Here is a 16041-nt window from a genome sequence, read left to right on the forward strand (position 1 = left end):
ACCCAAGTGGACGCAACCCTGATTAACCTGCCCTAGCTGACCCTCCCAGGCAATCTCCAGAGGTCCTGGCCAATCTCCACAATTCTGTGATCATCTGAAAGGGAGAGGAAGGAGTGGGAGGCTGTGTGTGACCAACAAAACAGATGGGTTTGTTGATCTCTGTCACAATACACTACAACAATTGCAATTAAAACAGCTTCAAAACCACAGATTTTTGAAAAGGAGAGGTAAAAATTTATGTGGCAAATCATTACCACTATCAATAAGAAAGGTAACTGCAGCCAAAATAAACAAAGTTGTTTACATGTTACTCCTTAACGATACTTAACACAGTATAAATCAATGGATAATGTCAGTGGTTTCACTCAATGTTTTGCTTTATGGCAGGAAATACTAGTGGATAAGGAAGTACCTTATCTTTGCCCAGCATTTGGCTGCTTGGAAAAATACTTTGGTCATATTTTCAAAAGTGGCTTTCAGTTTGCTCCACTGAATTGACTTGCTTGTCAACTGCAGGTCTTTTTCTCCTGTAGCGCGGAAACCTCAGCTGCTGTGAAATGTCACAAGCAGGGACTGGCTCAAGCTTTGCAACACATGGAATTACATGTGGTGTTTTTACACATGGCTTTTTCAATCACAAAAAATCCAGACTTGTGCTGGCACTGAGATATTTTTCACCAAATTCCCTTGAAGTTTGTGTTCTTTATATCCCAGCTGTTGTCAGTATTTTCCTTTGACACATTTCTGCAATCCTTAATCACAGGCAGTCTTTGTTATTGCTCACACAACACATGCATATACATTTCTACTTGCTGTAGCCATAACTCACCCTTTTGAGCAGTAGTAGGCGGTTACATCTTCTCACTACCGGTGGAACTACAATACAATTGCACCTCTGGCATTCCTGGGGGCATCCACACAGGCATCAAAGGGCTTTTTGGGTGCCAAAGTGTTCCTGGAAATCTACAAAATACCAACTTGCATCATTTTGGTCCCTCTCCTGAAAGCACCTGAACATTCCTTGAGACGTCTTCTTCCCACCTACACAGTGTCCTCCTACTGTCCTTCATAGTTATTCCACTAAGGATTCTGAGCTTTTATTGGGAAACTAATTCTTAGATGCCATAGCACTGGTCTCTTTGTAAATCCGCTCTAGTTTCTGGGGGTGATATAGCTCCAGGGTTTAAAACTGAGTACCTAGAGAGAGGTAGATGTTTATGTGCATACCTTCCCTCACCTACAGCAATGCTGAACACCCGTGAGCACACAGTGAAGCAAATTAAATGTTGATCACTTGAATGTAAGTTCAGAACCCTCCATTTTGGAAAATGATTCAACAAATCTTAGCCCTCAGTGCTATTTAAGTAGATAGGGGAGTTCCCTGTTGTATTTTTTTAACACAGCTCCATAAACTCTAAGTGTTCATTGTTGCAAGTGAAATTCAAAACTCTCCCATTCACAGCAAGACAGTGCATGTGCCACTGGGCAGCCAAAGCTCTGCCAGCAGCCCCCCTGCCTGCTCCCTGCCTGCACCAAACCTTGTCTTCCCAGTTTCCAGGGCAACAGCAGAGCCCAGGAGATGGATGCACAAGGGAGGCAACAGGGTTCCCACAACATTTTCACGTCTGTCTGTAATTTCCCATTGTTCGGAAAAGAATCACAAATGTACAAATGTGACAGCTGCTCAAGCATACAAAATGTCTGCCTGTGGCTTCAGTCTCACTTACTTGCGATGGGTGACGTCACATATTGCTCAGGCGTGTATACCAGAGACCACATGATGTTTTGAGTCTTTCTGAAGGTACTCGAACGAGCAGGCTCTGTTCATCAGCTTATTGTTTGCCTCCTATCTCATAACGGTGATATTCCCATCTGATGAGGACTGTCTGAGGTCACCTTTAGAACCCAGTGCTAATCATTTGCAATGTGCATGCAGATAAAAGAATATTTCTGACAGCAAAAGGGTGGAATAATTGTGAAGGAGGTTTTAATTCTAGTAATAAAATACCAAAAAGGAAAATCTATTTTTATTTCAAAATTACAACCTACCACAGGCGCTAAAGCAATTAAATACTACACAGCTGAGCATGCTTTTATGAATGAGCAAAAGCAGTTTCATTGCAGAGTCCTCTGTACGTGTGTTTATTGTGCCTCAGGGTTTGTGTGTTTGGCGAAGGACAAAAGAGGAGAGAGAATAAACGTGTGAGAGAGCATCACATAACAAAGCTATTTAGGGCACTGCAAATCTAAAATCACCCGTGTTCCTTTTGAGGGAAGAACTGTTTGTTCATGAACACAATATTTCTTCCACACCCTATGGTTTCTCTTGTGAACTTAGATTATAGCCACCCAGAGTCAGGAATTTCTGTGAATGTCATTGTGCAGGACACAGCAGACAGAACCCCACTCATCTGGCTTCCAAGGTCACCATAAACACGATCACATGTTGCAAAATTACTCCAGGAAGAAAAAAACATGTTGAGCATCATCAGGCAGCAATTTACTGAGAAGAAGGGCAAAACAATGCAGCCTCTCATTATTTCTGCTTGGCACACCAGATGTGATGGGGCAGGAGCCAGATGGCTGCCCCCATCCAGACTGCATCTACCTTTTAAGATTGCTCAGTAGATGAAATACGTCTGCTATCTCTACAAACTGGGTCCTTCAGTCAAGAGATGACTAAGATTCCAGCACCAGTATAAATGAAAAACTGATATCATGTTTTCTAGGTTACTTTATATCTTGCACATCATCAAGAACAAGGCACAGATAGCAACTTTGATCTGCTAGTCACTGTTTCTTTTATTCCTTAGCCTCCTTGCTTTATCTTGCAATCCAGTAGTTACTTGTAACTCAAACTGATACTGAACAAACTCCAAACTTCATCCTTTGATGTCTGCTAAGAGATGCAGTAGTTTGTGGTGGGATTCAATGTACATGCTTTAAAGTTGCCATGGTTCTCTGCAGGAGAGTTGAGGGTGCCATCACACCAGGTGGTTGAATCTACTGAACATCTTGCTCTGCTCCCTCCTGCTTCCAGCTGCCTGCCTTTTCCTCCTCCTTTGCACCAGTTCTCCCCCTGATGCACTCCGTAATCCAAGAAGAAGCTTCTTCCCCATCCCCAGTTTACTGTCTCTAACTATGAAGTTTAGGGAGCTTAACTGACTGGTAGAGGGGTCAGACATGCCCTGAAGCTGCCTAAGGGAAATAACACAAAGGTAACATCTGAAGAAAGGCAAGGGAAATAGGACCATCCCTTTTAGCAGCTGGAAGATACTGAATCAGTCCAGCCCAGTCAATTGGCGGTTTTCTCAATGCACTGGAAATCTCTAATGCAAGCTTTCTCACAGCCTGCTAGGGTAGAGCTGGAATCACAGCTGGAATTTCCAAAAACCAGCCATACAATTAATTTATTAACTATAAGACCAGCATTGTGCTGGATGCAGAGCAGCAGACTGTAAGTCAATGCTTGAATTTCATTTCATGTTTGTAAAGCTTGTTGTGAGGCCATTTGAATCCAGCTTGAAAACCCTGTTTAATTATTCACCACGGAGGCAGGCAGTATCTTTCTATTACATTCACAGAAAATGTGGAAACATTTTTCAGTGCAAAACAACAGAGGACTGTTGACTGAACAAGCTACACAACCTCTGCCAGGGTAGCCACTTTGTCCTCTGAAGCAAGTGTTTTCGCGTTCTGCTTAAGCTGGGTTATTAACCCGTTTGCTATTTGCTCTTTGCAATGATAGTGACACTCTTGCCAAAAAGAAAAGAAAGTATGCCCTAAACTTACCAAGTAAGAAAAATAATCTGGTTATCAAAGATGACATACAAGATAAATTGAGACCACTTAGAAAATCTCTACCCTGCATGAACGAGATGTTAGTAAACAATAATTTAACAAAGCTGACTTGATTTTCTCCCTTATGAGAGGAATTCTGGCTGTGAGGGAAAAATGACTCTGAGTGAGGAGGAGGGAATGACCTACTCTTAAATTATTTCTTTTTTTTTTTTTCCACACACTTCAAAAAGACACTTTTTCTCTCTGGCAGAGTCACAAATAAAATCCTTGAAATGGGATTGAAGCAGGGAAACAGTTTGCTGCTTGTTAAACTGCTCAGGGAGAGGAAAGAGTTGTCACCTGCACTGTGTCCTTTGCTGGCAGAAGGGGAAGGGGGAGGAACAGGCTTCACAGCTCCCCTGATACCCTCCCCTTGCCTCAGATTCAAATGCTCGGAGGGCTCCAGCTGGACAAGTGTCCAAGAGAGTCAGGGCCAAGAAACGTCTTTTTTCAAAATGCACCATGGCCTCAGGCACTTTCCTGTGACTGAATGCTTCCATTTTAGATTTACATGTAGGCAAGCTAAAGATAACAGCCATCTAAAATGGAAGAATCTGAGCTCCAAGAGACTGCTCTTTCCCGTCTTAATAACAAACAGGCCTGGACAGGTAATTGCTGGAGTATCAAAAGACAGGTGCTTATAGCATGAATACATTTTAGATTTCTTCAAGAATTTCAGAATTCTTTAAGCACATATATTTGCACAGATACCTAGAAAGACCTACAAGCACTATACAAAGTATGCAGCATGTGATATCATCATCCATAAGCAGATCTGCCTGCACAGAAGATTAGGATTTTGACTCATTTTTCAGAGAATTGGCTGGAGAAGAGACCAAAGATCTGGATTTCCCTTCTTTCCTCAGGTTATAAATCCTATTGCTACTTTGGTTTACTGTGTTCTTCACCTCATACCTTTTGGCAAGATACACCTGTCAACAAGATGGGCCTCAGGTTTAATTCTTAGATTATCACATTCATTCGACCACTGTATGTTTAGTGCAACCCGGTTTCTGATGTATAGGGACACCTCACATATGCTGAGAACTGTTAATGCTCCCACCTGGCAGACCAGGAAACACCTGTTAGAAAACAGATGTAGGACTGTGTTCTCAACAGGTACTTAAGCGGTTTGAAGAACCAGACCACATATTGGACTATCCTTTCACAACGCTGACAGACCAGTCTACAGTCAGTCTACACTGATGTACCAGTCTATAGTGGTACAACAGCATAGACTGAGGTCCCAGAACCAAACAGCAATGAGAAATTAGGTGAGATGGCATCTCGGTGCTACCACACCTCATTCCATTTCTATTTAAATCTACATACTACCTGTAGCTGCTTTTTACAGCCTTATTTAGACTTATCATCTTATATCTACCAAGACAAACATTTGAGTTGTTTGCCTTGGTCAAGACATTTTGCTAATGTGCTTAAAAATACCACATTCTTAAAGGGAACAAAAAGAGAGGTTGTTCCTTCCCCAACACCATCAGCTCTAATTGTCAACAAAGGCCACCACTGATATGTTGAAACAAAAATATAATGCTTGATATTATTAACTTCTGTTTCAACACAAATGAATCATTGTAAGTGGTTTAAGCAGCACACCACTAAGTCTGTACTATCTATACTCATTTTTTCCAAACAGGATACCTCATGCAAGACCTTTAGCCTCATAGGCATCGTTCATCACATGGACAAATCAACACCCAATGGAGGTTAAGGCAGTCAGATTACTCAATTTGAAACCATTTCCATGGCTCTGCTTTCTTTGTGAAACAGAAAAAGTGCAACTATGAGCACTTGTGAAGACATCTGTTTGTTGTTTGGCATACAGCAGTCAGTCTCCGGTTTTTATAGTGAATGGTCTCCTGGGTGATACATACAGCTAAAGCTAAAAGATCCAACAAAAAGAAAATGGTACTGCAGCCCACAGGCCCACTGAGGAGACTCATTCTCCCTTATAGTTGACTTACTGTTCCCATCAAGAAGTTCTGAACCTTTCCTTTACATCTTCGAGTATCTCTATTCCCGGTATTTCTCTCAGCTACCAAAATAAGTTTGATTTTTTTTTTTTAAATGATTATGACTAGCAAATATGATGCATAGGATTTATGAAAGGACATGCTGCTGTCTAAAGTATCTCTATTTATGGCTTCTCTTCCACAACAGAAACAGGAAAAAAAAAACAAAACAATGAAACAGAATACAGCAATGTAGGCTGATGCCCTGCTTCCTAGTAAGGGAGCTGTAGTGAAATGTGTCTCTTGTGTAGCTATATTTAAGGGTTAGCTAGAGACAGAGTGTAATTACACTAAGAATTACAAGCTAGACATGCTGAACACTAGTGAAACCTGCTATGGAAAGGCAAGGACCAGGTTCTCATCCTTTAAACTTTATTTCAATTCATTTGCTGGCTCTCCTCCTCAGCTTTACAAAGCTGTATGATAAACAGTTTCAAGTGCAAGCCAGCTAGGTAATTCCAAGGGAAGGTTACTCTGACAACCAGATAAGGTGCTATTTCCCCAAAGGGCCTGAGGCAGCATGTATTCCCTCAGTTACTAAAACAACCTCAATGTGTTTAATGCTTAATCCTGTAACTGCTCAAGAGCTAGGAAATACAAGTACTACTATAGATATATACAGCTCTATATGTTTACTGACAGTTAAGACAGCTTAAGTGCCTCTCACCCTTCTTTACATGCTGTACATCAGAAATGAAGCATATAGACCAGAGAAAAGCTTTACCAAGTGCCTGTTGTCCTTCATTCCAGGTTAATAGGTTTATCAGCAAAGGAACAGGGTATACCCAGAGCAGCATCTACAGGCAGTGAAGTCAATTAACAGAGCTAAACCAGGCAAGATATTATGCACAGCAGCTCCCTTTTGTCTTTATTCCACTAATGCCTTGCAACCATTTCATTGAAGGATTACAAAAGAGGCAGCACACGTGGATACCAGCTCTTTCAGGGCCACCATAATTGTAGCATTGGCAGCAGCTCTCAAAGCAACACTTTCAGTACCGGAAAATTCCCCTAAGTGATGGTTGTGTGAACTAAGGACTATGCATACATTGGGCAACTGCTGTACTCAATGAGGGATTTTACTTGTTTCATAGAAAAGACTTGGACCCTGTAACTTCTGACAGCTGCCTTTTAGATTCACTCAGGGTTCCTGCATCCTCTAAGCATAGAGTCACATTGATTCCCCTTTGCTCACTGTAATGAAACCACACTTACCTTCACAAAGATGCACAACAGGGTGCTGCTACACTGCTCTCTCAGGTCTGTTTCCTGCTGCAGGGACCAAGAGCACCAAACAGTCCTGTGAATGTGTAACTTGTGAGGCAGGAGACTGCTCTTGTTAAGGTATTGATAGATTACTATTTCAAGACTGCATGTATGCTTTAGGCAGCATTTCAAGCCATGTTACCTAAAAAACTAGCCATCATCTCTCATCATCTAAATGGAATTTATTGCTTGGTGAGTCGATCCCTTTACAGTTAAGGGCAGATTAGTGGCTATTTTTGGGAAACAGTTTTATACCTGAAGAAGAAGCAGTTCGGGTTCTTAATGAAGCTCAAGTTGTATGTTAGTACAGACCCATGCCTCTTTGCATGGACTTTTTATACTGAGAGAGGAAGGTTAGGGGAAAGATAAAACGTCTCGGGTTCAAGTCAAATTTCAGGCAGCCACCCATACATATGTACTATAGGCCCTGGAACAAGTTGACTAATTGCTGCTGAATGGCAGAGGGGAAAGCCTGGAGCTATCCTGTCAAATCAGTTTTGACAGCTTGTAATGTGGGCTTCAATACCTTCTTGCTGACCTCACTACTATGTACATCCATGAATAGGAGATGCAGGATTCTCAAGTGCAGGGTCTTGTTTCAATTAGCCAAGGCAGCTTTCTGCTAGACAGAGGAGCGTCCCAACAATGAATCCAGTTTCCATAAATTAGCTGCCATCTTAAGCTGAGCAACTCCATCTTCATGCTGTTAAATTCACAGCCTAAGAAATCTTGTTTTATTGAACTTAGCCTTTCACTAAGGTTAAGGAAAAATACCCAAGAAGTGAAGCTACAGAAAACCACACGAGAGTTCTCTTACTCTAGAGAGAAATAAGAAAGAGGAGACAGTTTAGGACACAAAAAGCCTTTATGTTTGAGAAGTTAACCATTTCAACAGAGGACTCAGAAGTATTTTTGCAACTACTGTTACATTGGACAGTCAAGGATACAAAACTGCTGACAGAAGCAACAGTGGAGAGCACCAAATTAAAAAATGCATGCTTCAGCACAACTGCACAGATTCCTTCTCTCAATGAACACTTGCCTGCTCAGACTATACTTAACTCCTACCCATTTCAACCTTATGCCTCATCCTCCTCTCCCTCCTCTTCAAATTCTCCCTGCTCATCAGCAGTGGCATCCTGGTACTGCTGGTATTCGGAGACCAGGTCATTCATGTTGCTCTCTGCCTCCGTGAACTCCATCTCATCCATGCCCTCACCGGTGTACCAGTGCAAGAAAGCCTTGCGCCGGAACATGGCCGTGAACTGCTCCGAGATCCTCTTGAAGAGCTCCTGGATAGCCGTGCTGTTGCCAATGAAGGTGGCGGACATCTTGAGGCCACGCGGGGGGATGTCGCAGACGGCCGTCTTCACGTTGTTGGGGATCCACTCCACAAAGTAGCTGCTGTTCTTGTTCTGCACGTTGAGCATCTGCTCGTCCACCTCCTTCATGGACATGCGGCCCCGGAAGATGGCGGCCACCGTCAGGTAGCGGCCGTGGCGTGGGTCGCAGGCGGCCATCATGTTCTTGGAGTCGAACATCTGCTGGGTGAGCTCGGGCACCGTCAGGGCTCGGTACTGCTGGCTGCCGCGGCTGGTGAGCGGCGCGAAGCCCGGCATGAAGAAGTGCAGCCGCGGGAAAGGCACCATGTTGACCGCCAGCTTGCGCAGGTCGGCGTTCAGCTGGCCGGGGAAGCGGAGGCAGGTGGTCACGCCGCTCATGGTGGCCGACACCAGGTGGTTGAGGTCCCCGTACGTCGGGGTGGTCAGCTTCAGGGTGCGGAAGCAGATGTCGTACAGGGCCTCGTTGTCGATGCAGTAGGTCTCGTCCGTGTTCTCCACCAGCTGGTGCACAGAGAGGGTGGCATTGTAGGGCTCCACCACCGTGTCCGACACCTTGGGAGAGGGCATGACGCTGAAGGTGTTCATGATGCGGTCGGGGTACTCCTCACGGATCTTGCTGATGAGCAGGGTGCCCATCCCAGAGCCCGTGCCACCACCCAGCGAGTGGGTCAGCTGGAAGCCCTGCAGGCAGTCGCAGCTCTCCGACTCCTTCCTCACCACATCCAGGACAGAGTCCACCAGCTCAGCGCCTTCCGTGTAGTGCCCCTTGGCCCAGTTGTTGCCAGCCCCGCTCTGACCTGCGGGGCACACCAGAAGCAAGGTGCTCCGTTAGTAGGCCCCCAAGCAGGAACAGAGATGATGTCACCTCTCCTGCCCCACAGCCTGCACCCCTCACCTTCATCCCCATCGTGCTACTGGCATTCATGTCCCCCAGGGTCATCTGCATGCTTGCTCCAAGTCCTTTCTGTGCACAGAGCTCCCAGTCTGGGACTCCTCCATCCCACACTCACTCACCAAAGACAAAGTTGTCAGGCCGGAAGATCTGTCCAAAGGGGCCAGAGCGCACAGAGTCCATTGTGCCAGGCTCCAGGTCCACCAGGATGGCACGGGGGACGTATTTGTTACCTGTAGGAGAAACCAGCACCAGCATTATGGGAGCCCTACTGTGCTCTCTTCTGCCTCACCACAATTCATTGCCTAGGAATTGCTCATGACTTGGAGGATTAGTGAATTTGGGGATTGGAATACAAAGCATCTTGCCGTACAAAGAGATGCGGAGAAAATGGGGACTGTTCAGCCTGTAGAAGAGAATGCTGAATGGAAGCCTCATAGCACGCTTCTAATATCTGAAGGGGGCCTATAAGGATACTGGGGAAGGACTCCATTAGGAAATTTAGTTATAGGACAAGGGGTTGTGGGTTTAAACTTAAACTGGGGAAGTTTACGTTAGATACAAGGAAGAAATTCTTTACTGTGAGGGTGGTGAGGCACTGGAATGGGTTGCCCAGGGAAGTGGCAAATGCTCCATCCTTAGCAGTGTTTGAAGCCAGGTTGGAAGGGGCTTTAAGCAACCTGGTCTAGTGCTAGGTATCCCTGCCCCTGGCAGAGGGGGTGGATGATCTTCAAGTTTCGTCCAACCCAAACCATTCTATAATTCCATGATTTAAGCTGTGCCTGGGCACCACCCACAGCAGGGAGGGCGAGGGCACAGCCTCCATGGCAGGAGGCACTGGGGGCCGCCTCAGCTGCCAACCCCAGCGGCACAGGAAAGAAACTCATTACAGGGGGTCCTTACCGGTGGCTTCATTGTAGTAGACATTGATCCTTTCCAGCTGCAGGTCGCTGTCCCCGTGGTAGCTGCCCGTGGGGTCGATTCCATGCTCATCACTGATGACCTCCCAGAACTGCGGGGACCGGGTGGGGTTAACGGGAGGTGAAGGGGGGCCAGCGCCGCCACGCCCCGCCCGCGGCCCCCCCCGGCCAAAGCCCCGCCACGTGGCGCGCGGGGATTTGCCACGCGTGGGGGCGGCCCCCGCCAGACGCGGACACCACCGCGCCCCTGCCCCCCCACCCCCCGACGGGAGGGGTGTGGCACCGGATCGGTGCCCCCTTCACCCCCCACACCAGACACCCGCAGCCCGGGGGGGGCGGATGCACGGCACCGCCGCACCCCCTAGTCTTCCCCCAGCCGAAAGGCGCGCCGAGCCCACACCGCGGAACCCCCTCATGTCGCGACAGCCAGGAACCGCCCGCGCAGACGCTCCCGCGGCGGTGCTCCCCTCCGCAGCCGGAACACGGGTTCTCCCTGAAGCGCTCTCCGCGGGACACGCGGTGCCTGGCTAGAGCGGGCACCGCCCCACGCCCGGCAGCGCTCCGTGCACGGAGCTCCCGATAGACGGCCAGGACGCCGGCACGTACCTTGGCGCCGATCTGGTTTCCGCACTGCCCGGCCTGGATGTGCACGATCTCACGCATGGTGCCGGTGGTCGCTGCTGCCCCTCTCTCGCACCTTCTCCGCCTGCTCTCACGGTCTCTGCTGCGGCGGCCGCGCCCCGCGGCCCCCATTAAATCGGGCGCCGTGCCCCGCCCCGCCGGTGACTTCATGCGGGAGAAGCGCGGAGCCAATGGGCGTTCGGGGGCGGGGCGTGGCTGCGGCATTGTCTCCCGCAGCGGGGGGCGGGGCCTGCGGTAAGGGGCGGGGCTTCCCGGGAGCGGGCGCGGCGCACCGGTACCGGTACCACCGCCCGTGCTCCGGCGCCCCGTTTCACTGCTGACCCCGGGGACAAAGGCGCCCAGGACGGTTGTGGGGCCCCGTCCTGGGCCGTCCGTGTGTAACCCTGCCCCGTCGCCCCGCCGCACGCGCCCTTTGTCCGGAGGCAACCGCAGCCTTTTGTTCCCCGGGACGAGCAGCTTTCCCTGCCGCAGCAGCGGGCGTTGCCGCGGGGAGGAGGGGGAGCCCGGCGGCTGCCCCCGCCCCCCACCGGTGCCTCCATTCACACGGCGCTGGCGGGGGACTCCACTACCCGCGGGGCGCCACAAGCGCCGGTAGCTGCTGCCCATCTGCCCGCGCAAGTCCACACCCGCGAGCAGCAGCCCCGCACCTCGGGCAAGGAGCCCTCGGACGGGCTGTGCCTCGTAAACCCCTGTCAGCCGGCCCTGCCCTCTACTTAGCCGTCCACTGGCTGCTACCACCAGCGGCCCTCGTCCAGACAGCAGGCCGCCGGTGCCGCCCGCAGGGCGCTTGGGCTTTTGAGGGAAAAGGGGTGTCCCTCGGATCGGCAGCGATCGGCTCTTGCAAATGCTCGGATAGCTGTGGATTTTCACACGCTGAGGGGTGAAGAAAGGGAAGAACTTGGGGTTATCAAGGGAGGGTTGAAGATGTACGCCCAGAGGTGCTTTCCCCGAGCTATTTGGGAGCATCCCGGTATGGCACAACGGCCGCAGAGGGAGAGGGCGGGGAGGAGGAGGAGGTCGGGGGGAGGAAGAGCACGGGAGGGCGGCACGGTCGTCACCGCACCCGGTGCCCTGCGGGGAGGCCAGCGCGGCGTGTCGGCTCCTCGTGGGTGCCGCCTGTTCCACAGTAGTGTTACCGAGGGTGCGGCGATGGCAGGGAGCGGCCCCCCCGGGAAGGCTGCCCAGAGCTCCGGCAGGCACGGGCAGATTGCCCGCAACCAGCGCCGGGCTGTACCCCCCTGAACCTCACTAAACCCCAATACACCCGAGTTTAGCGACCCCACTAGAGGAAGGCTACAGCTATTCTAGAGGGGCAGATGAAAGTTCATCACCATTTCCAATCCCTATCCCTTCAGTATACTCTTTCCTTTGTTCTATCCGGGTGTCGACTCCCCTAATCTTTCTAACCTCGTTTATGCAGGTCGATAACCCTGCCTGTGGATCACTCCAGATCGGATTTTACACTCTTCCCAGGCGATCTGCAGAAAGACCTGGTTCCCTCTGATGACTATGCCAAAGCATCCACACCTTTCTTTTGTTCGCCTTGCGGGAAGAAGGCATCCCAGCCCCACAAAGGGGATGCTAGAAAAGACACCCTCATTCGTCTCTTCAACAGTGATTTTGAAAAAATAAATCTGATCACTTGCACTCCCTCTGAAATGTGTTTTTGCTGATCTAAGCTAAGGAGCGAATTTATTATTTGGTTGACCACGCTTCAGGAGCAAAGTGTAGCCTTAATCCCAAGCAAACTTTTTCTTTTTTTTTCTTCTTCTTCTTTTTGTGGCATGTTAACTGCATAATCAACATCCACATCTAGAATAACCTGTTTAAAAACACCTTGCAGATTAGCAGCTCCAGTGGATTAGCAACTGACCGCTTCAGGTAAGGATTCAAAGCAATGCCAGCCTTTCCCATGGCTGCGATGGGTGTGCACTTGAGAACGCTGGTGCAGCAAAACCCCGTTACAGCAGAGCTGGTGCGAAATACAGGTACCATGGCTGCTTGCCACTGTTATTTCCACATATTCTGTGTATTGTACAGTGCGTATTACTTATTTACTAGAAGAATTACTGTCATTTCAGCACGAAAGGGGGGAGCTGATTTTACACACACTCCATACCTACGTTAAGCTCATTTCTAACAGCTTGAGGCTTCAAAGGAAGCCATTTTAAAATCTAATTCAAGGAAAACGGATTATTAACACTGGAGGAAAGATCCCCACCCCAACTGCTTCATCTTCAAATAAAATTCACATTTTGAAGGTGGGGGGATTCAAGTATATCTCCTGTATGGAACTTGTTGAGACTGGAAGAAAACAAAACACTATGAAAGATTTGCTTCTAAAATGAACAGCATTACTGAGGGATGAGGGAGGAAATACAGGTCTAGCTTTTCTGCAGCCCTTAAATGAGACCCTTTAGAGGCGAACAGCAGCCCTCCTCCGCTTCAGGAGCCCTCAGACAAGGTCCACCTTAATTCGAAGGTAAGCTTTGGAAGCGGCGGTTTTCCTGAAGGTTCAGCGTAGCATATTGGGAATTATTTGCAGGAAAATGAACTGTTCATCTGTTGGCTGCCGGTGGCTCTCTCTCCCCTCTCTGTATTTGCCTCACATCGAAATATGTGCCTGTCAGCGCAGCCCCTGCCCCATCCCCGGCCCTGGCTGGATTCCTCCATCCGCAGTCTCCCCGGCAACCAGCCCTCCCTCCTTCCCGCGACAGAAAGGAGCTGCACAGAAAAGAAAGGAACAAAAAAAGCCTGCAACATTTTCCCTCGCCCTGCTGATTTCCCAGGGTGTCAAAGCAGCGCGGCCAGGGCAGTGCGGAAGCGGCGGCGGGGCGGGTGGAACGCCGGCTCTCAGGGTTATCACTCGGCCGCCCTTGGCGGACGCCAGAGGAGGAATAGCATGACCTCAGTCAAGTTTGTTTAATGAAGCTCAGAGCATCAACCCAGTTTTATCCAGTTTTATCTCCCCTCCTCGCTTTCATGGTTCCCATCCTCCCAGCTCCACGGCTGGGTGTGATCACCGTCAGAGCCTCCTTCTGAAGCTACTGAAGTGGTCACTGATGAAAGTCTTGACTCCCTCGCAGGATGCAGAAGGTTGCAAAAACCAGCTAACAAAGCCCAAGGGAAGGACTCCGTCATTTTAATTTATAATGGGAAATACGTGCATTTATGTGATGTTCTGCAGTACAATTTGTGGGTCACTAGAAGGTTTTTCTAAAGAAAAAATCGCTTTTCCTTTCAGAAAATATGCACTCATCCCATGGTTCAGCATCCCATTTCGTGGGTCATGTCCTTGTCTGTGGCTCCTCTTAGAAGAATGTAAATGACTTAAAGACCTTGAAGTTATGCCCAAGGCCACAAGAGTGGCAAATAAGCTTTCTGTATCTTGAGGGGTGGGATGCTGTAGTATATAAAAATGAGAAAGAAGTTTGGACTCTCACAAGTTGAGGTTTGACGCCACAGACAGGCTAGACAGTAGGTGACCTGCTTTTAGGGTGGCTCAGTAGGTCATTTAGGACAAACCAACCTTTTGTTCCTCAGTGTGTATCATGTAACTCAGGTGAGGGCCAGGCTGGGAGGACTCTGGGTACACTGGGGAGGAATTCAGGGTGGTACCCACGGAGAGGGAGCGTTTTGTATCTCTGCAAACAAAATATTTGTCATGGGTCTCTGCTTCGGTTTGTCCTTGCATATGGGTTGTATGCAGGCTATGCGGGTGGCTGGAGCCACCTGTGCCAGCTGGTGGGAAAGGACAAGGAGCAGGACAAAGCTGGTAGTAGCCATGGCTGTGTGCTGTGACCCTTGGTAGCCTTGACACCAACAAAAGCCCTCGCTGTAACAGAGTCTGGCTGTGGAGCCTCTGCCCAGGCTCTTGAGGAGATTGCTAAACTCTGGGGAAGTCAGCAGTGCAGCACAACACCTGATAAGAAAAGGTACAAATGCAGGCAGAGACAGGACTGTAGGAACACAATCATCAAGGACAAGGGGGAATCAAAACCGGCAGGGAAAGTGATGAGATCCTAAGGGAAGAAAACAGGGAGGCAGCAGAAAACTGCAGCATGTCAGCGCTGAGGACATGTCTGTGGGAGTAGCAAAGACCAGCCCTCCTCCCTCTGCGCACATCTGCCTGGTCCATACACCAGTGGCTATCTCTGCCTGTAAGTGCAATGCTTAAACCTCAGAGATCATCAAAGCCAAGCTGCCTTTAGACCATGATACCCAGGACTGATGGCAGTGTGTGCGCAATGAGACACGCCTTGGTGGCCCAGGACTAGGCAATGAAGAGTGGCCACACCGTCAGTGGTGGCCCCACACCCCTCTGGCTGCTGGGTGGATTCTGTTCACCCAGCAAGCCCCAGTGCGTGATTCCCGGCTGTGGCCATGCTGGATCTGCAGCCCCAATGCCCACACAGGGGAGCAAGGGCACTCCACTGGTGCTGCTGCACTTGCTAGGGAATCCCGGGGCTGAGGCTGCTGCCTCACAGCCCTGCTAATGCTGCCTATTTTGGGGTGTCCCTGGTCTCAGCAGGGGTGTAGCCAGGGGCTGCTGGTGCAGCCACCTGGGACTGCTATGCACCCTCCCCACAATCGGCTTCAACCAGAGCCCGGAATTATTTTTCCTCTCTTTTACTGCTGCTACAAGCCACTGTTTGTATCATAGTTAAAAAACATGTGAAGGTTTCAGTTTTGCTGAGAGCACCTGCCTGTGCACCAGTTACTCATTATTAGACAAGCTAAGGACTGCTCTCTCGAAACAAAGCCGGAGCAAGGCTGTCAGCCAGAATTCCACCCGGCACTCTTGGAAAGGAAACCCTGCAGCCTCAGATTAAGGGGTCTCACTGCAGCACCTTAGCAGCAGAAACTGCAGTGGAAATAAGTCCCAAGGGAGGCTCCAAGGATCACGCTGGCACCACGCAACACCTTTCAATGCATAGTGCCATGTGCCATGAACTCAGTCCCTCCTAGCACATGCTAGGTCTGTCACAGCATTATTTCTTGTTTCATCTCATTTGTACTCAGGCTTATGGGTACGCAAATGATAATAATTCAAGCATCTACTAATGTCTCCTGCTGTATTTAATAGATGAGAATATAAACCACAGGAC

At 49.0% G+C, this 16041-nt stretch overlaps 1 protein-coding gene across 1 annotated transcript; it reads right to left on the reverse strand.

Moving 5' to 3' along the window:
• Window positions 1–7982: 7982 nt before the first annotated feature.
• Window positions 7983–11052, reverse strand: LOC133267232 (tubulin beta-2 chain-like). The gene is made up of 4 exons (XM_061449366.1): window positions 10898–11052; window positions 10275–10383; window positions 9494–9604; window positions 7983–9276 (listed from the first exon to the last, which is right to left on the reverse strand). The coding sequence occupies exons 1-4, from the start codon at window positions 11042–11044 to the stop codon at window positions 8216–8218; spliced, it is 1428 nt and encodes a 475-aa protein (XP_061305350.1). The 5' UTR covers window positions 11045–11052; the 3' UTR covers window positions 7983–8215.
• Between the last annotated feature and the right edge of the window lie 4989 nt (window positions 11053–16041).

The sequence above is a fragment of the Pezoporus flaviventris genome, unplaced genomic scaffold (assembly GCF_033815535.1).
Source record: "Pezoporus flaviventris isolate CSIRO_AGI_PZ_B2104156 unplaced genomic scaffold, CSIRO_AGI_Pfla_v1 ptg000007l, whole genome shotgun sequence".
NCBI classification, from domain to species: domain Eukaryota; kingdom Metazoa; phylum Chordata; class Aves; order Psittaciformes; family Psittacidae; genus Pezoporus; species Pezoporus flaviventris.

Bases quoted from the DNA above. Each gene is read 5' to 3' on its own strand.
- LOC133267232 (XM_061449366.1), bottom strand. From the start codon at position 11,044: ATGGGGGCCGCGGGGCGCGGCCGCCGCAGCAGAGACCGTGAGAGCAGG. The intron at 10,384-10,897 runs GTACGTGCCGGC...CGGTCCCCGCAG, and splicing joins GAAACCAGATCGGCGCCAAG to TTCTGGGAGGTCATCAGTGA. The intron at 9,277-9,493 runs GTGAGTGAGTGT...TGTGCCCCGCAG, and splicing joins GCCTGACAACTTTGTCTTTG to GTCAGAGCGGGGCTGGCAAC.